General features: G+C 37.8%; 1 protein-coding gene across 1 annotated transcript in view; it reads left to right on the top strand.

Annotated features, from left to right (window-relative positions):
• The first annotated feature begins 369 nt into the window (after positions 1 to 369).
• Positions 370 to 20,560, top strand: part of ADAMTS3 (ADAM metallopeptidase with thrombospondin type 1 motif 3) — a 278,318-nt gene continuing 258,127 nt past the window's right edge. Inside the window, exons 1-2 of the mRNA XM_063108445.1 lie at positions 370 to 438; positions 1,729 to 1,756. Of these exons, the coding sequence (XP_062964515.1) occupies positions 370 to 438; positions 1,729 to 1,756 (97 nt within the window). The remainder of the gene's footprint in view (positions 439 to 1,728; positions 1,757 to 20,560) is intronic.

Below are 20,560 nucleotides of genomic sequence, written 5' to 3'. Positions count from 1 at the left end.
GCATTCTCCGCGCTCACCTTAGGGACCCGTGGTGCTCGAAAAGCTCCGAGAGAGCCGCTTCGGGCAGAGATAGTTGGAAGCCCCTCGTCCCTGCCCCCTCTCCGGGCGCAGCCCGTGCCCGGCTCGCAGCACCTTCTCGCTCCTGCACGCTCCGTTTGGGAGGACGGGGTGAGAAGGTGAAGTGGAGCGAACTGCAGAGCAGAGGGGGCCAGTCTCAGAGCTCAGATTTCATTTTCACTGAAGCAAAGCACAGAAGATCATTTTTTTATTCTGCATTTTCTTCTTCTCTTTTTTAAAAGAAACTTGTTTGGGGGGGTTTGCTCTGGGCATTTGCTTTGCCCAGTAGTTGAAAAGTGAACTCGACTCGTGATGGTTCTCCTGTCACTTTGGTTGATAGCAGCCGCTCTGGTAGAGGTTAGGACTTCAGCTGATGGACAAGTAAGTGGAAAATAATAACAATAAAAATCTCAAACCCAACCTTTTCCCGAAAAAGTTCCTTCCCTCTCTCCCCTCCTCTCGTTCCCCTCCCTCCTCCTCCTCCTCTCACCCTTCCCTGTTATCTTTTGCATTCAGGAACGGTGTTTTGAGGGCTGGGCGCAGCGTGCGGGGCTTTTGGGGTGGGGGTTGAATTGCACGGGAGGTTATGACTCCCAGTCTGGGAGCCCAGGCTTGTCACACCTAGGGCTTCACCACTCTGCGGCATTCGGAGCAATGATTTAGTGACAAACTGCAGCCAGTTCGCATCCTCGCCGGGCCATCTGGGTTTCCCCTTTCCAGAGGGCGGTCTGGGCGCTTGAATGAAGTTCTGGACGCTGGGTCCAGGATCCCAGGGCTCCGGTCGGGGCAGCCGGAGTCGGGTTCGCGGGACTTTCTCTGTTCGTAACTTGACTCACGGCTCTTTCGAGCAGCCGGAGGCGGGGGTTTCAGGAAGTCCTTGGGTCGGACGGGGAGCGATCCAGTAGACACGTGTCCTGGGAGGACCGCAGCCGGGCTAGCGTTTGACAGTTGGGGAGGGGGGCTGGAGAAGTTTCCTGCCCGACGTTTTCCTGGGCAGAGGCTGGAGGCGCCGGCCGCCCTCTCCCCTCCCCCCCCCCACAGCTCCTCCTCTTTGGAAAGCTGAGTGCAGCTCTGTTTCTTTTCGGCCCTGCCCCCATCCTTTGGAGACTCAAGGTGAAGCCCGATGCTCTCAGAAGAGTCCTTGAGAAGGCTCAGGCCGGCGAGCCGTTTGTAGTAAATCATATCAGCACAGGGCCGGTGAGACTTTGAGTACAGAACTTCTCTGTGAGTTTTTGTGGCTTCTCTGGTCTGCCTGGTCTGACCATAGGGTAAAAAGTAGAGACTTGTCTAGTTGGTCTAAATCTGATGAAATCAGGCCCTCTTTTCGGCTTCTTTTCGCCTGTTTAGATTCAGAGACTTTCTTTTCTAATCCTGATCCAGTACCAGAGTTTTCTTAAGAGACTACTGAGTATTTATTTTTTTGCTGGCTTTGTACTTACACATGTTAAATTAACATTGAAACTGGCAAACAACTCCCTTTCCCCAAATTGTTATTGAATTGGCTCATGCTCCTGTCACAAAAATCTTCCACAAACCAAGTTGCAGCCTTTAGGCACCCATCCCAGTCTCTAGCATCTCCTGATAAGCATTAATGGTAGAAATAAAACGCACAAGGTGATAAGATGAAACCCAGTAACTGTTTCTTTTTCTTACTTTCCCCCTCCTTTCCAGGCTGGTAATGAAGAAATGGTGCAAATAGGTAAGCCTTGTTCTCAGATGTCACTCTTATCTTAGCTGAAAGTAGGGAATGAAGTGAGCTAAGCAAAATATTGTTTCTGAATTTTTTCCCATTGGTGGTTAAAAAACTAATAATATGTAGTCTGGGAACATTTCTATTCTTCTCTTCCTCTTTCCAGAAGAGGGTCCCTCTTTCCTCAGGCTAAATTATAGTGGTATATAATTCTCCTGCAGTTTGACTTTTCAAGCATCAATTTATTACTGTGTTTTTACAAGTCACTAGTATGTACTTGGAGGGTGATGGAAGGGCTGGAAGAAGATACGGAGATGAACCAAATGAAATCATCAACTTCTGTAGCATTAGGAGGAGCATATCTGATTAGAACAGAAGACAAGTTGTCAGAATGATACAAAGAAGGGAAAAATGAAGTACAGAGGATGGAACTTTTTCTCTAAAAATTTTTCCTGCTTTGAGTAAACCCTTTGAATACTTCTCTTATTCTGTCTGTTTTAAAGTAGTCATCTACTATGTGCAAGATACTGTTAGGACTTTTGCAAATAACGTCTAAAACCTCAGTATTAGCTGAGCTGTGGGGATTATTATTCCCACTTTATGGGTGAGGAGACTGAGGTTCAGAGAGTGTAAGTGACTAACACGTCACTCCAAAGTCCATGGTCTTTTTTGAAGCTGTTTATATTAATGCATTTGTTCTGAATGCAGAGATTGAAAGTCATCTGGCAAGAAGCCAGGCTACATTCAAAGTCTTTTTGTAACACACATTTTACTTGGATTACTTTAAGAGATTTTTTTTTTTTCATTTTGGCAGCATATTATTCTCTGTAAATTCTTTATTTGTCAAGTGATATTGTAAAGTCATCTTTTAGGAGAGAGGTTTTTATTACTGCTGCTGCTGCAAACAGTTACAAGTCACTGACCATTTACAAAATTCTAGGAACAGTATTAATTGCTTTATGTGTATTACATCACCTGATTCCCAAACCGCACTATGAGATAGGAATACTATTGTGCCTGTTTTAGAGATGATGCAAATGAAGCTTGAGCATTTGTACAGCTACCTGCTGAAGTACACAGCAGAAGTCTACACTTGTTAACTAATGGGGGGATCCCAAGATCCAGGCCCAGAGGTATGTATATATATGTAGTGTGCTGTATATTAGCATGTGTTAAAAGGCTCCATCCTACTCAGTGCTTAGCGTTGTTGGATATCTTCTCCAAGCTTCGACCTTAATGGCAAGAGCAGAACAGAGGGGAAGAGAGTGACTGAGAACTGCACTAAAAATATAGTGTCTATCAAGAGACATTTCTTATTTGTAATTGATACTATTCAGCCATCTATCTGTATCTTTTTAAAAATGGATTTTTTTAGCCAATTCCCAAACAAGCAGGGAGAGGAAAGCAGTCTTAATTTTAATTACTTAAACATTTGATTACTTAAATATCCCAACTTTTCAATATGTAAATTAAAAAGATGTTTTAAGATTACCCTCTCCACCAGAGGAATATTCACAAAATAAAGTACATTGCTTTGACTGGATTTTCAGATAGGATCAGAATGCTCTCATGTAAACGGCCCGGAATTAGACTTTGATTCAGTGCATTTGCTAATATAAATTACTTTGGTAGCCCTTTTTTGCAGGAAAGAAGATAGGACAGGTGCGCTTAAATTTGGCAGGAGAAAGATGAGTCAGTACAATGGAAGAGAGGAGGGCAGGGCACTCTTAGTTTGTATTGCTGGAGATTTACTTGTCCCCATATCTCTGTTTTATAAGATTTCTCTCTTTTATTATCATTCTTATTTGCCATTTGAATGAAGAGAAGAAAATGATAAAAAAAAATAGATTTTGGCTTATGAGTCTTGTGATAGCAAATGTGTAGCTATCATTTGGCTTTGAGTTATAGTCATTTGTGTAATTCTTAAGAGGAATTTAAAAATATTATATCATATTTAAGCAAATCTTATGTACAGTAATGAGGTTCTCTTCCCTATCCCCATGTATAAAGGCACTGCTAATCTGGAGTTTTAGTAAAATTCACTCTTGTACATATATATTTTTTTCCAATAACTGATTTAAAAATGGTTTTATATATAACTGCCTGAAGATGCTATTTGATCAATAATGCATTAGGAAAGACTAAGAAGCTTTGTAGAATTTATTTATTTATTTAATTTATTGCTATATAAGATGGCTAGAGAAAATTCTATACCACTGTATAATTTCCTAATAGTTTAATGTCTTAGAAAGTGATAAATATAAATTATTAATAAAACACACATTGTTAGGAAGCTAAATTAAAAATCACTTTCAGTTGAAATATAATATACATGCAGAATAGTACACATAAGTGTACACCTTGCTGATTTGTCACAAAGCAAATACTCCTGTGTATTCAGCACCTAGATCAATAAGTAGAATATTACTGACACCCCTGTACTTCTCTTGTGCCACCTTCCTAGCACTGTTCCACCACAAAAGTAATCACTCTCCTGACTTCTAACAGGATAGATTAATTTTGCCAGTTTTTTGTGCTTTTTATAAATAGAATCACACAATATGTACTCTTTAGTGTATGTCTTAGAGAGGCAGTTTTTAAACATATAAATGATACACTTTAACCCTCTAGCCTAGGGAGGCTTTTATTTAGGTAGGGAGAAGGCAGTTTGTGATGGAGCAGGTTCAGATGTATATAGATAAATCACCAATATAGTGGCTCGTATAGGATATTGCTTCTTTTCTTTTCTCTCCAGCCAGTGGAAAAATGCACTCTTGTATGATTCTCCCTAGGAAAAAAATGGGTAGATAGGTGACCTAGTTCTGTGACTCTTCATCAACCATAGAAGAACTACCTACCTACCTATACACACCCTACGTGCATACATATCTGTGCATGTTTGAATGTGTTTGTGTACATGTGTGTAAGTATATTTCATGAGATCATTAACATATTTCTGTGGCATATCAGGGAGCTCTTTCATTTCTGACTCAGGATATGGCCTTGGTGGGAGGCTTAGGATAATTGTGGGCAACTGCCTGGCTGGCCTGTTTGAGTAAGGAGACACACGTGGCTTAGGAAATAATCATAGTTCTGCAGAAACTGGAGAATCTGAAAAAGGATTCTCTGAATCTTTTTGTTTTATAAGCCACTACTTTGAGATTGCCTGAGTATCATTTGAGGAAAAATCATTGTGAGGCTTTAGTGTTAAGCTATCTTCTCCCCCACCCCTCTCTTGAAATTGGGGCATATTTATCTTTCTGTGACCTATTTATGTTCCCCAGTTGCAAATTCTGTTATATTTCATTCTTAAAAAAAAAATAAAGTTGCTGATGTTATCCTCTCAGATATCCAGTTTACTGAGAAATACTTTTTCATCATTTTCAGGTATTTATTTGGTTTTGAAGGTTTAGAGTGAGTCACTTACCTAGCTGTTGGCGTATGGTGAGCATCGTCACTAGTGCAGACCTCATGAGAGCAAGACTTTGCCTTGATAATTACTGTATCCCTGGTACATAAAACAGTGCTTGGTAACTTGTAGGTCCTCAAATATTTGTTATTTGATGAATATATCTAGCAAGTTGAATATTATCATACTGAAATTTACCTGTGTTCTGAATTTTCTTACCTGCTGTTGTTCTGTGCCTCTCTCCAGGTTAAATTGGTCCTTGGATTAGTCTGTTTTCTCTTGCTTATAACAGAATACCTGAATCTGGGTAATATATAAAGAAATGAAATTTATTTCTTACAGTTTTGGAGGTTGGGAAGTCCTGGGTCCAGGGGGCACATTTGTTGAGTGCCTTCTTCTTGGTGGGAACCTGGTGCAGAATCCTGTGACAGTGCACGGTATGACATGGCAAGGGCTGGATGAGAGCACTTTCATGTGCTTTCCTAATAAAGCCACCTCTCCACACCTATGATAATCCATTAATCCTTTATGGGGACAGGGCCCTCACTATCCAATTACCTCCTAAAGGCCCCACCTTTCACCACTGTTACATTGGGGATCAGTCTTCCACATGAACTTTGGAAGGGACAAATATTCAAGCCATAGCAGTCCCCAAGAAAATGAGGATGGTTATACAGTGGCTAAACAATTAATTATTTAATGTTATCAAGGCCTCTTGTGACTCCTCTTTTCACCCACAAAGCACAGAGATGTAGGCCTATTGATTTTTTTATGTTTTTCTGTTTGTGCTCAATAAGTATTTGGCAAATTGAACTGAAATCTATGTGCAGTTTTGGAACATCCACTGATTTTTTTTTTCTACAGTCTACTTGGGATCATTTGCTCTGTTGCTGGCATCAGGGGAAATAAGATAACCTAAGATTAAAATCTATCGATTTAGTTTGTCACTAAAAAGTGTGGTAGAGAAGGGGGTTTAAAGAGATCCTTTGTAAAATATAGAACCTTAGCTACCTAAGCCGTTATTCATCCTTGTAACTAAAGATCATGGAGTTAGCTTTACTGATTTAGCTTTCACCCCTCCATTGAGTGTGATAATGGTTAATGTTAAAGCTTCTTAGATGAAAATGCTAAGTGCAGCTTGTTATCTATCACCAGGAACTTATTGTTGCTGTTTAGATGAAATATATCTTCCCTGTATTTTCACTGCAGTCTCTAGTCATTGTTCCAAATAATCATAGTATTTCTCAGAAATGTTAATAAACCCTCAAGGTCACCTTTGCTTCCAGGATGATGATTTCTAAGCATTCTTTGCTTGTGAGTAGTCAACCTAGATTACCTTGGAAGTCTTTTTGGGACAATTCCAAATTGCCTGGTAAAATCATGAGTGGTTTTGATATGAAGAGTTTGATTATACTGCTTGGACTGGATATATTGACAGTGATGACGTAGATGGAACTCTAATCCTTCCTCAAAGAAGTTTGCTATTACCAGGATTTTGGGAATACTCTCTTTAGAGTTCCTGTAATAGAGATCAACTTCAATTTCTAAACTATGCTACTTCTATTACTATAAGTTGTTGAATTATTCTTTTAATAAATCAGGTTTTTTTTTTTTTTTTGGATTATTAATGTTTTACCTGTGCCCACTGTAGTAGTATTCTTTAATTTTTTGGTATTCTCCGGATTTTTGAAAATCACTACAAATCCCAAACTACTGTTATAATTTAGCACGTTCTTTCAGTATACAGACTGTGTATTTTTGTATTTCTGTTTTTGTTTTATTTAATATTTTATTGTAATTTTTCCATATCATTAAAAACTCCTTGTGCAAATCATTTTAATCCCATTATGCTAATAAACTTTAATTTATGTAATCATTTTCCTGATGGTATTCATTTTCTCATGATAGTGAATGTTGTCACACGGTGTTGTATATAGATCATTGCCTGTACTTCAAATGACTACTTAAGGAGAGAGCCCTAGCAGTTGGTTAGTAAAAACAAATTAACATGACACATTTTGACAAATGTACCACCTGAACTCTTCCTATCAATATAGGAAAGTGCTGATTTTTAAAAAATTTTAATTTTAAAATTAATTTTGGCTTTATTCTTTTTGATAATCAAGTATAATTTTAAAATATTCACTTATGCAATTTCTGAATGATGCAATGAATTAATCATTTTTCTAGCTATCAAGTTCCCAATATATATGAACAATTATATTACATAAATGTTTTTGTAATTTTATTAGTACTGGGAGAAGATTCATCCTTCTCATAGAATAGAATTTGAGAGCTGCATATTCTTGTAAATGGATAGTAAAGCGTGGGAAGAGGTTTCCTGGCATAGAAACCTCTGTTCCCACATGTAATTGAATCATTCTAATTTTCCAAATATATTTACATGACTTTGCTGACTATTTGTATATTTCTTGGAGAGATTTTATGGTAACTTGTCAGTCTCTTGTTTATAAAAATGATTGCCACAAATTCAGCATGATGAATCTTTATGGAATTTAGAGCAAATTGTAAGCAGCATGAAACAGTATCTTGCTCTTGAAGTGACTGATAAAACAAATAGATTTTAGGAAACTTGTAGAAAGTAAAATAGGATTAAATATATGAATCTTCAAAAATCATGGTCTTAGATATTAAATCATATGTCCTAAGTTTTCTTCATATTTAGTAAATATATTTTTATATTATATATACACAGAGATAAAAATAAAAAGAATAATTGAAATCACTATTCATATGAGTTCCAGTTGTCTTTACATGTAAAAACCTCTCTCTTTTACATGTAAAGTCCACTTCTTAATCTAAAATCTAACCTGTATACCCAGTGAAGGACCTATTAAATATTCATTGTCTTTCCTCCATCAAGTGGTCAGGGGCACAGTCTCTGTTGACTGTTTGGTTTAAAATTCTGACTCTGCCATTTCCTAGCTGGTGACCTTAACCTCTCAAAGTTTCTTTGTCCTATATGTAACATAGGCATAATACTACTACATACTTTATAAAGTTGTGATGCTTATGTAAGGATTCATAAAATGCTGGCACATGGTAACCCAGTCATATTAATAGCTATTATTATTAGTATGTCTTAGATTTGTGCTTTAAAAAAACAAAAATAGAAAACTTTTACTCCAAGAGAGGTAGTTTATTTTAATCCTTGTATTTTATTTATTTATTTTTAAATTCATTTTTAATTTTTTTAACTTTAATTTAATTTTATTTTTGTCATTGTACAAGTTTATGGAGTACAATTTGTTGTTTAATACAATGTTTTGAGCTACTGTCACCCTAGGGCGCCAGAATTTATTCTTCTTATCTAAGTGTAATTTTGTAACTTTGCACCAGTCTACCAACCTTTTCCCTTCCTGCCCTCCCTCCTCCCTTTCTCTGTCTCTGGTAATCGCTATTCTACTCTCTCTCTTTTATTCTCTCCTTTAAATTTATTTTTTTTAATGGACCCATGATAATCATGTATATTTGTGGAGTACAATATGATAATTGGGTACATTCATACTGTGTGTAATGATCATATCAGTATATCCATCACCTCAGACATTTGTCACATCTTTGTATTAGGACTATTCATCATCATCTTGACTAGTTATTCAAATATGCACAGTACTTTGTTGTTACCTGTGGTCTCTCCATATTACTATAGAGCCTTGGATCCTGTTCTTCCTATCTCTGTAATATTTTGTAATCACTGACCACCCTCTCTGCCTTCTCCCCTTCCCCTTCTCCATACCAGTCTCTTGTAACCACTATTCTACTCCCTACTTCTATGGATCGGCTTTTTTAGCTTCCACATATGAATGAGAATATGTGGTATTTCTTTTTCTGTGTCTAGCTTATTTCACTTAACATAATTTTCCCCAAGCTCATCCATGTTGCTGCTGCTGCAAATGGCAGAATTTCATTCTTTTTTTATGACAGAGTAGTATTCCATTGTGTATATATACCACGTTTTTTTTCCCCCAGTCGTCTGTTGATATGGGTTGAACTGTATCCCCCAAGTTTTATGTATTGGAAGCTTGATCCCCACTGTGACTGTTGAGGGGATGAGAAATCCTATTATAGTAATTGAAAGGTGAGGCATTGAAGAGGTGATTAGATTCTGAGGAATGGATTAATAGTGGTGGTCATGGGCGTGGTTCTGAGGGCTTTAAAGGAGAGCGCATGAGAGTCTGTCTCTCTGCTCTGACATTTTCTGGCATGTGAGACCCCTGTGTTGCTGTGAAGCCACCACCAAAGAAGACCCTCACTAGATATGTTCCCTGGACTTTGAACTTCCTGGCTTCTGAAACTGTGAGCAGTAAATTTTGTTTTCTTACAAATTACCCAGTTTCAGGTATTTTGTTATAAGTAACAGAAATGGACTAATACAGAAAATTGGTACTGACAGTGGCTTGTTGCTTATAACAAATACTGGAAGGTGTGGAAGCAGCTTGGAACTGGGTGTTGGGCAAAGGTTGGAGAGTTTGGAGAACTCAGAAGAAGACAAAAAGGCAAAAGAAAGTTTGGAATTTCTTGGAGACTGGTTAAATGGTGGTGGCAAGAATGCTCTCAGAAATGTGGACTGTAAAGACATTCTAAGGAGGTCTTAGATAGACATAAGGAATTTATTGGAAACTGGGCAAAGATCATCCTTGTTATAAAATTGCAAGGACCTTGGCTGCTTTCTGTTCATGCCCAAAAGTTTTATCGAATGTGAAACTTCAAGGTGCTGACCCAAGGTATTTGGTGGAAGAAATTTCTAGGCAGTAAAACATTCAGGAAGATACATGGCTACTTGTAACATCATATGTTGAGTGATGGTGGCAAAGGCATGACTTGATGCCAGAATTTGAAAGAGAAGCAGAGCATAAAGATTTAGAATATTTGTACTCTGGCCATGTGGTAGAGAAGCAGAGAGTATTTTCTGGAGAAAAATGCAATCGTCTTACATTTAAATCTTTAATCTATTTTGAGTTGATTTTCATATAAGGTGAGAGATCAGGGTCTAGTTTTATTCTTCTATGTATGGATCTCCAATTTTCTAGCACCACTTACTGGAGAGAGTATCCTTTCTATAATGTATGTTCTTGGCTCCTTTGTCAAAAATCAGTTGGCTGTATGTATGTGATTTATATTTGAAATCTCTATTCTATTCCATTGGTTTGTGTGTCTATTTTTGTGCCAGTACCATGCTGTTTTGGTTACCATCACTTTGTAGTATATTTTGGAGTCATGGAGTGTGATACCCCCCACTTTGATCTTTCTGCTCAGTATTGCATTGGCTATTTGGAGTCTCTTGTTGTTCCATATAAATTTTTGAATTGTTTTTTCTATTTCTGTGAAGTATGTCATTGGTAGTTTGATGCGAATTGCATTGAATCTGTAAATCGCTTTGGGTAGTATAGTCATTTTGACAATATTGATTGTTCTAATCCATGAGCATGGGAAGTCTTTCCATTTTCTCGTGTCTTCTATAATTTCACAAGTGTTTTGTAGTTTTCATTGTAGAGATCTTTCACCTCCTTTGTTAAATTTATTCCTAGGTTGTTTTTGTTTTTGGGTTTTTTTTGCTATTGTACATTGGATAGATTTCTTGATTTCTTTTTTCTGCTACTTCATTGTTGGTATATAGAAATGCTATTGATTTTTGTATGTTGATCTTGCATCCTGTAACTTTACTGAATTTGTTTATCAGGTCTAAGGTTTTTTTTTTTTTTTTTGGTAGCATCTTTAGGTTTCTCTCTCTATAATATGTCAGCTGTGAACAGGGACAACTTGACTTCCTCTTTCCAATTTGGATGCCCTTTATTATTTCTTCTCTTGCCTAATTGCTCTGGCTAGGACTTCTAGTAGTATGTTGAATCTAAATGGTGAGAGTGAGCATCCTTGTCTTGGTCCAGTTCTTAGGGGGAAAGCTTTCAGCTTTTCCCTGTTCAGTATGATGTTATCTGCGGGTTTGTCATATATAGTCTTTATTGGATTAAGATACTTTCCTTCTATACATAATTTGTTAAAAATCTTTATCATGAAGGGATGTTGAATTTTATCAAATGCTTTTTCTGTATCTATCAAGATGATATATATATATATATATATATATTTTTTTTTTTTTTCATTCTGTTGAAATGATATATATTTTTTGTTGATTTGCATATGTTGAACTGTCATTGCATCCCTGGGATAAATCCCACTTGATCATGATGTGCAATGTTTTTGATGTGCTGTTGGATTTGGTTTGCTAGTATTTTATTGAGGATTTGTGGTTCTGTGTTCATTAGGGATATGGGCCTGTAGTTGTCTTTTTTGTTGTTTCCTTGCCTAGTTTTGGTATCAGAGTAACGCTAGCTTCATACAATGAGTTTGGAAGAATTTCATCCAGTTCCATTTTTTGAAATAGTTTAAGAAATATTGGTATTAGTTCTTCTTTAAATGTTTGGTAGAATTCAGCAGTAAAACCATCCTGTCCTAGGGTTTACTTTGTTGGGAGACTTTTTATTACTGATTCTATCTTGTTATTTGTTATTGGTCTATTTAGGTTTTTTGTTTCTTCTTGGTTCAGACTTGTAGGGCGTATGTGTCCAGGAATGTGTCCATTTTATGTTTTCATATTTGTATAAGTCCATTTCTGTTGCTTATGATAAAATACCTGCAACTGGTGATTTATAAGAAAACAAAATTTATTGCTTAGAGTTTTGAAGGCTTGGAAGTCCAAAGTCCAAGGGACACATATGGTGGTGGTGACAGTGATCCAGGAGTCTCACATTGCAAGATGGTGGAAGCAGAGAGAACAGAGAGATAGCTCCTTATGCACTCTTCTTTTTAAAGCCCTTAGAAGCATGCCCCTGACCACCGTTATTAATCCATTCATTATGGCATGGTTCTACAATATAATCACCTCTTCAAGGCACCACCTTTCAATTACTGTAATACGATTTCTCACCTTGAATGTTTGCCCCTAAGTTTTGGGGGAACATTCAACCCAAGACAATATTTATTGGCATGCAGTTGTTCATAATAGTCTCTGGTGATCCTTTGTATTTTGGTGCTATCTGTTGTAATGTGTCCATTTGCATTTCTGATTTTCTCTATTTAGGTCTTTTCTTTTTTATTCTTGTTTAGTCTGGCTAATGGTTTGTCAATTTTGTTTATCTTTTGATAGAACCTGATTTTCATTTGATTGATTTTTTTGTTTTGTATTTTTAGTCTTAATTTCATTTATTTCTGCTCTGATATTTGTTTTATTCTACTTATTTTGGGTTTAGTTTGTTCCTGCTTTTCTAGTTCTTTGATGTGCATCATTTTGCTTTTTATTTGAAATCTTTCTATTTTTTTGATGTAGTTGTTCATTGTTATAAACTTTCCTCTTAATACTGCCTTGACTGTATCCCATAGGTCTTGATATGTTGTGTATCTGTCTTCATTAGTTTCAAGAAATTTTTTGATTTCCTTCTTGATCTCTTCTTTGGCCCTTTGGTTGTTCAAGAGCATGTTGTTTAATTTCCGTGTATTTGTGTAGTTTTGCAAGTTCCTCTTGTTATTGATATCTAGTTTTATTCCATTATGGTCAGAAATATACTTGATATGATTTTGATTTTGTTGAACTTTTTGAGACTTATTTTGTGGCCTAACACATGGTCAGTCCTAAAGAATGTTCCATGTACTGACGAAAAGAATGTGTATTCTGCAGCTCTTGGATGAAATGCTCTGTATATGTTTGTTAGGTCCATCTGGTCTGTGGTGCCATTTATTTCTAATATTTCCTTGTTGATTTTCTGTCTCAATTATTTGTCCATTGCTGAGAGTGGGGTGTTAAAATCCCCAACTGTTATTGCACTGATGTCTATCTCTTCCTTTAGATCTGATGATGTTTGTTTTATATATTTGGATGCTCCAGTGTTGGGTGCATATATTTTTATAATTGTTATATCCTCTTGCTGTGTTGATCCCTTTATCATTATATAGTGCCCTTCTTTGTCTCTTAGTACAGATTTACAGGGCCATGTCAGCCATGCTGTTTCTCACTTGGATGTGTATGGGTGTGATGGCTCAAAGACTCAGTGGTGGGTCTTCCAGGGGTGTGACAGCTGAGCTCTTTCTCTGGGGCATGATGTGTGGTCATGTTTTCCTCTGTGGTCCAGGAGCTGGACTGCTAATGCCTACATTTTAGATAGGTGTATCTATCACCATGAATTTCCAGAAACCTTAATTTACTGTGCCATGGACTTGTAAACTATCCAGCCACTCAGTTCACCATGTGACAACTCTGAGAGTTCTATTTTCATGTATTATCTTCATGTTGATATCCCAGTGTAGTGGTGCTTAATTCATTGCAATTTAACAGCAGAGGGAGGGAGTTGCATAAGTAATGGTGCAAACAAAATTATTCTGTATTGATTCCACACCAACTATGTTTTGTGTATAATAAGCACAGTTTTTTCACTTCTTTCTACCTTATTTAAATTTCCTTCTTTCCATTTCACTGAGAGAAAGTTCCTACGTTAGTCATGACTCTTTTGTATGCTAGTGACAGGAACCTAGTTTACACAGTTAGAGAAAACAAAACTGATAAGGTAATCAAAGTCAGGTGTAGTTGGATCTGGGGTTCAAATACTGTTGTCTGGAATCAACCTCTCTCTCTCCCTTCACCTCCCTCCCACTCCCTCCCCTTTCCCTGTCTTTTTATAATTTTTCCTCTGTGTTGGCTTTATCTCTCTATCAGGATAAGATTGGTGGAGTCCCAAATTGTGGCAAAGATTGTCACCAGCATCTCTAGGCTATCATTCTACCTTTCATCCCATTAGACCAAGCATGTCTTTTTTGATAGCTCCAGTAAATATCCTGGTAGAGCTTTCTTTGGCTACTTGGCTTGTCATAAGCTCATCCTTGAAACATTTACTGTGCTCAGGGAATGCAGTGCTCTGTGTGGCCTGGACTGAGGCATTTTACCCCTGACTTACAGGGACTAAGTGTAGAGTGTTGGGATGGTTAACCTGGAGGAAAATAGGGATGCGGTTCAAGAAAAAGGAGGGATGGATGCTGGGGAGTCACACATGACAGTAATGCCACAAATGTGAGGGCTTTTGAGCACATTGGAAAGGAAACAGAGCCTGTGGTAGGCAGAACAGTGGCCCCCCCAAAATGTCCATGTCTGACTTCTTGGAACCTGTGAATATGTTATGTTACATGGCAAAGGAGGATTAGTTTGCAGATGAAATTAAGGTTGCTAATCAAATAACCTTAAAATAGAGAGATTATCCTGGATTATCTCAGTGGGAGTCTTTATAAGTGGAAGTGGGAAGTGAAAGAGAGAGAATTAGATAGATGGCAGTATAAGAAGGCTTTGGTCCATATTGCTGGCTTTGAAGATCAAGGAAGCTAAAAAAAGCAAGGAAACAGACTCTGTCCTAGAGCTTCCAGAAGGAATGCAGCCCTCTGACATCTTGATTTTAGCCCAATGTGACCTATTTCAGAATTTTGACCTCCAGAACTGTAGGATAATTAATTTGTGATGTTTTAAGTAACCAAGTTTGTGGTGATATGTTACAGCAGCACTAGGAAACTAATACAGTGGCCTAATAGACTGTCCCAGTATCTCACACTTTTGTCAAACCATGAACCATACTGTTTTAGATTTGGAAAATATAATAACCACAAGTAAAGTTTCAGTGAAAACCTTTAAAAATGTTTTCCAGCCTTTGCCCCTTGGGACAAATTCTAATTTTCATGGCTTTAAATTCTAGACTCAATATTAATCTTTTTTGTTTTGTTTTGTTTTTATTTTTGGTGGCTGGCTGGTAAGGTGACCTCAACCCTTGACCTTGATGTTACAACACTGTACTCCACCCAACCGAACTAACCAGCCAGCCCCCTCAATATTAATCTTTAAAAGTGCCATCTGTCAAAAAATTATAAGAAGTATGAGAAATATTAATTTGTGGAATGACTAATATAGCTCTCGAGTCTGTAAAATTTTTAATGATTATGAATATAACCAATAGAAGTGCTTCTTTAAAAGCTAGATTGGAATGTGAAAATTTTGGCATTTGGGCCTTACTTAAAAAAAATAAATTTCCTCAACTTGTTATCCTATTATTGATTATTTGTTAATTTTAAGATGTAACAAACAAAGAAAATACTTGCATATTTTTCTTCAAAGCATGCCTTTTCTCTTCTTGAAAGGTTTCTCTTACCTGATTTTATGTTCTGGAACACTAAAGAATGTGCTGTTCTTTCCTAAATGACTCTCTTGAACATAAACATTGTGCAACTGCAACAAATATTTATTAAAAACCAGATTTTAAAAATTGAGAAGAATTTTTAAGTTCACAACTGTCTGTTCTTAATAATGAATAAAAAAAACACTGCCCATTCTTTTTTCAAATAGCTTCATGAAAAATCTTTGACTATGAAAATAGATTTGCAATTAAAATAAAAGCCATGCGAAAGAGGGTTTCCGCCTTGTGATAACAGCGTAGAGGGGATGCAATGTGGAAAAAAGAATTTGGCTGTGTTCAGAATTTCAGCATGTGTCACAATTAATTTTTAATTGCTTTTGAGAGAAGATGTGTCCCCTTCCCATAAGTGTTTACAGCCTTGCTAAGCCCTTCAGCGTTTGGTGTCCTCTTTAATGTCCACTCTTCACGCTGTTTGCATCTTTCCTAGAGCAGCTGGCTCCTGTCATTTCTGATGAAAGTTATTCTCTTGCCCTCAGCTCAGGATTTAGAAATGTTGTTGTTGGAGCTGCTTTTTTTAGCTGATATTGAAAATGGTAATTTAATTTCATTCTTGAGGCCGATTAGTGCAAACTGAGAATTTATGCCTGACAAAGGAAATTGCCTGTGTGAACTGCCTCTATAGTAGAATAATCAGCTAATTCTTGAGAGAGAATCCCAGTCCTCTAGGTTGAGTAATGGGGCATGGGTTGTTACAATCAGCCTGGATTTTAAGTCCTCTGCTGACTTGTGACTTATGGTCCTTCTAACCACGTTAGAAACACCAGGCTGCGGTGGAAGTGTAGGGGACAGAGGTCTAAGGAGTGCTGGGACGTGGGAGGGATCTGACACTGATTTCCTTTTTCTATAGCTATAGTTAGAGGTGATGATGGTGATGATGATGATAACATCAGCTTATTTTTCATTTATTATAATGTTATTAGATGGGCCAAGTCCTTTATATACCTTACCTCATTCAATCCCCATTATCATTATTATAATTTTTTTATTGAAGAATAATTGATTATGCATATTTGTGGGGTGCAGAGTTGACTATCTGTATTTGTGTACAATATGTGATGATTTAGCCTCATTATTTTATCTGTTTTACAGATAACCTCTCTGGGCCTTATTTTTCATAATTTGCTTGAAAGATGCCAAAGAGCTCATCAGCCTGGAACCAGAATTTGATTGCAGTGCTTTCTGACTCCAGACTTTTAGAGCTCAACCATCATACCCAACTACTTTCCTTGCCTGGGAACATAAGCCACGTTGCGTCAATCACAAGTATTCCAATATTCGATGTGCCTGGGGTAGCTTTAGTATTTGTCAGATCACTTAAAAATTGCTGTGACATATGGGAAATTTATACTGCAGTCACTTGAGGTCCTTGCAATGTTGATTATACTACTGAAGACTTTTGTTCTCTTACAGTCCTATGGTGTGATCTTCGTAATGTGTTGGGAACATCTAGTATCCTCTAGGAGACGTTTATGTATCACGCCATAGCAGGAAACCAAGCTGCCTGTCCTCAGTTGTAACGTATGTGGCTGAATGTATGAAGGAGTTAAGATGATCCCAGAGTGCAGGCCACTGTGTCGTATTGTTCACTTCGACCAGCCCTCACACAGAGAACACCCCCCCAAGAAGCCCCACTTCCAGAAAGAGCCCTCCCTCCCTCCCTCCCTCCCTTCCATCCTTCCTTCCTTCCTTCCTTCCTTCCTTCCTTCCTTCCTTCGTACACTGGGAACATTTAAACACAGTTAAGATACTACACCTTTGCCCCAAAGAGCTAAAAATCTCTGAAAGGACAGGACATATGCAGAGATACCTCCCACAGAGATTTTTAAAACTATTATACAGACAGTGCATGATTTGTGTCAATTGATCTGACAATGAGAGCTGTGGAAGTTTAGTGCAGGACTGTACTCTGTAGACAGGTTGCCAGGAAGGTTTCTTGGAAGAGATGGGGCTTGAGATAAGCCCTGGGGCCTGTTGGCTTTGCCTAGATGGAGAGAAAGCAGTGGTCCTTTACTCTGGTGATGCTGCAGAGCAGGGCTGTAAAGGTGAATGTGAGTAAGCCGGGTCCAGTGAGCTCATTAGACAGAATGTTTCAATAGGCTAATATGGGAGTTGATGTCAAAAAGAAGTTAAGGACAGAGTGCAGAGGGTTGTAAATGCCAAACTTAAGTTTTGATTTGAGTTAAGTTACTTAGACTCTGAGTTTCCATTTCCTACTTGTGAAGTGGGAGGATTTGGTTAGTAGATGGTCTTTCAAGCAATTTTGAGGTCTAACATGAAGAAAGATGTTGATTTTAAGAATTGATTTTATCCTGAAGTAATGGAGATCCATTAAAGCTATTCAGAGAGAATAACATAGTAATCTTAATTGCTAATATTTATTGAGTATGTATTATATGCCAGACAGTTTTGTAAGCATTTTGGATTAATTAGATCATTTAATGTATACAACAACTGTGATGTAAATATCACCATTTTCACAGAAAAGAACTGACAGAAAGTTTTAAGTGACCAAAATCACTATGGCAGTAAGTGGTGGAACCTAGGTATTTTAAATCTGGGGCTTTAAAATAATTTTCCTGGCAGTAATTTAGTATTTTGGTATAATTGATACAATGCTTAGTAGTGAGAAATTCTATGTGGGGAGTTTGGACTTGATACTTGCAGCTTTTCAGTGTGAGGTGATGAGGACTTAAAAGTGATTGGAAGAAAAGGGGTTAGAGTGAGAGGAATTTCTAAGGAAAAACCCGTAGGACTTGAGTGATAATCATATGGGGAAATGTTGAAATGAAGTAGCTTTCTAGCCAGATTTGGGAGAATCAGCACATCATGAACTGAAATAGTGAAGTCAGGAGGTCAAGGTGGATATTCAGGTGAAAATTCAGTTCAGCTTAGATATACGAAGGAGGAAGAGAATAAGACACATTATTCTCAACAGATTACTGACCTGTTCAAGTTGCGGTTTGAGGGTACTTGTTTTTTCTTTTAACCTGTGTTTACCTAGGGCTTATTATGTGCAAGATTTCATGCTAAAACTCAAATATTTACAGAGGTCCGAAGCTTCAGAAATGATTAAAAGCTGGGAAACCATTAGGGAAGTCTACCATGATTGATATTAAAACAAAAAATCAAAGGTCTTTAAGTATATGGAAGCATATGATGTTGCTTCCTCAAAACCTTTGACATAGGTTGTGTGTAATAATTGCGTGTGTCTGTGTGGATGTATATATATATATACTGCACTTACACACATGCACATATACACAAGAATGTGGTTATTTTGCACAGCACAAAGAGGAAGAAGGCATTTTGTTAAACTCTAGAATGAGGAATTTAGACATGAAAGAATTCTGACAAGAAACGTTTTTAGCATTATAATTAGAATGTCAGCAGAAATGTGACAACCCTTTTTCTTAGGGATAGTCCAAGTCTCTGAGGAGATCCTGAATGAAAACATACCTTTCTTGCCTGCCTAGGTTCTGAACAAGTTGAGAAATAGAAAAACTAAACACATAGATAAAAATAAAATCTTTTTTACAAAAGAGGCTGGGGTGGAGCAGAAGACTCATTTGATAGGCAAGTGTGCCGGATGCCTTTGCACCTCACCCCGGTGTGCGTCGGGTCCCACTGGGCCAGGACAGGGCTGCCCCTGGTGAGTCGGAGGAGAACGTGTACACTGTTCCTTATCAGGGTGGTTCCCAGGGAGAAGAATGAGGAGTGAGGTACTGAGCTCTGCAGATGTCTTAGGCTTCCCAGACTTCCCAACCACATAAGTCACTCTTCTTCCCTGGGAAGCATGAGTTAAGGGCTGGAGAGAGGCCTGGAAGACTCAGAGAAAAACCTCTCCTCACAAAGAGCAAGAGCAGGTTAAAAGCACTCCTTCTCTAACTTAAGAAAAAAATAATTTCATCTACTTAAGATGCCTTAATTATAAGGAAGAGGTAAGGATTAGATGATTTTTCAAGGTCTTTGTTATTTTTGACCTATATAGTTCTAATTCCATGAATGTCCAAAGGGATTGCAGAGTGGGGGCTAATTTCCTGCTGCCTGCTCCTAAGAATGAGGGGCTCTGTGTCTGCCTTCCAGGAGGTCTGTTTTAATGATTAGATCCATTTTTTGTTCTTGGTAGCTTAAAATGTAAGATCTGGATACTATGAAATGTTTGATTTATAGGTGGGAAGGAACTGTGAGAAATATACACAAATTTTGCAAGCAAAATTCTGGCTTTAGTGGTACATGACAACTTGTGCACTTTGCTGTCATCGATGGCTTGGTAGTAAAAGTATATTTAGGGAAAAAAAGATGCATGCTTATTTTAGATATCTCTTCAGTCTGAAACTGTTGTCATTCATTCATTCATTCACTCATTCCCTCATCCACAGAGATTTATTGAGTGACTTCAGGTTCTATTTTAGGCGGTGGGGAACTGTAGTGAAGGGAACTGATAAAATCCACACCCTCATAAAGCTTATATGTTAGTTGATATAAAGAAACAATGCACAAATAAATATATAAGTAAAATTTATAGGATGTCAGATGGTGACAAGATTTGTGGAGAAAGGCAAAACACAGAAGGGGGACAGAGTGATGAAATAATTATTGATGATCAGGAAAGACCTCCCTGAGAGGGTCACATTTAAGCAAAGACCTGAAGCAGTTGAGGGAGTGAACCATGCAGCTGTCTCAGAGGGAAGCCACCTTGGCAGAGGAAAAAGGTACAAAAACCTTGAGACGGGAGAACTTTCAACTTTAGCTGTGGACCTTGTGAGCTATTTTACTTTGAGTGAGATGTGTTTGAGGAGGAGAATGACATTATTGGATGCTTTAATTATTCTCTGTTTTGGGGATTACCCATTAAGGGGAAGAGCAGAAGCAAGGAGAACAGTTATGAAGTGTGTTCAGAACTTAGGTGATGGTGGCTTGGACTAGGGTGGTAGCAGGGGAGGTGGTCAGGAGCAGTCGAAGTCTGGATGTATATTGAAGGTAGAATCAACATAATTTGGTAAAGGAATGGGTTTGTGGTACATGAAGAGTTAAAGATGGTTTAGTCAATTTTTTGGTCTGAGTTACTGGAAGGATAGCATTGCCATTTACTGACATGGGAAAGGAGGAGCAGATTTGGAAGCAGAAAGACTGGGAGTTTACTTTTGGAAGTGTTCAGTT

Source organism: Cynocephalus volans, chromosome 9 (genome assembly GCF_027409185.1).
Source record: "Cynocephalus volans isolate mCynVol1 chromosome 9, mCynVol1.pri, whole genome shotgun sequence".
Classification (NCBI taxonomy): domain Eukaryota; kingdom Metazoa; phylum Chordata; class Mammalia; order Dermoptera; family Cynocephalidae; genus Cynocephalus; species Cynocephalus volans.
The sequence above is the reverse complement of the archived record's forward strand: the minus strand, read 5'-3'. Positions and strand labels throughout refer to the sequence as shown.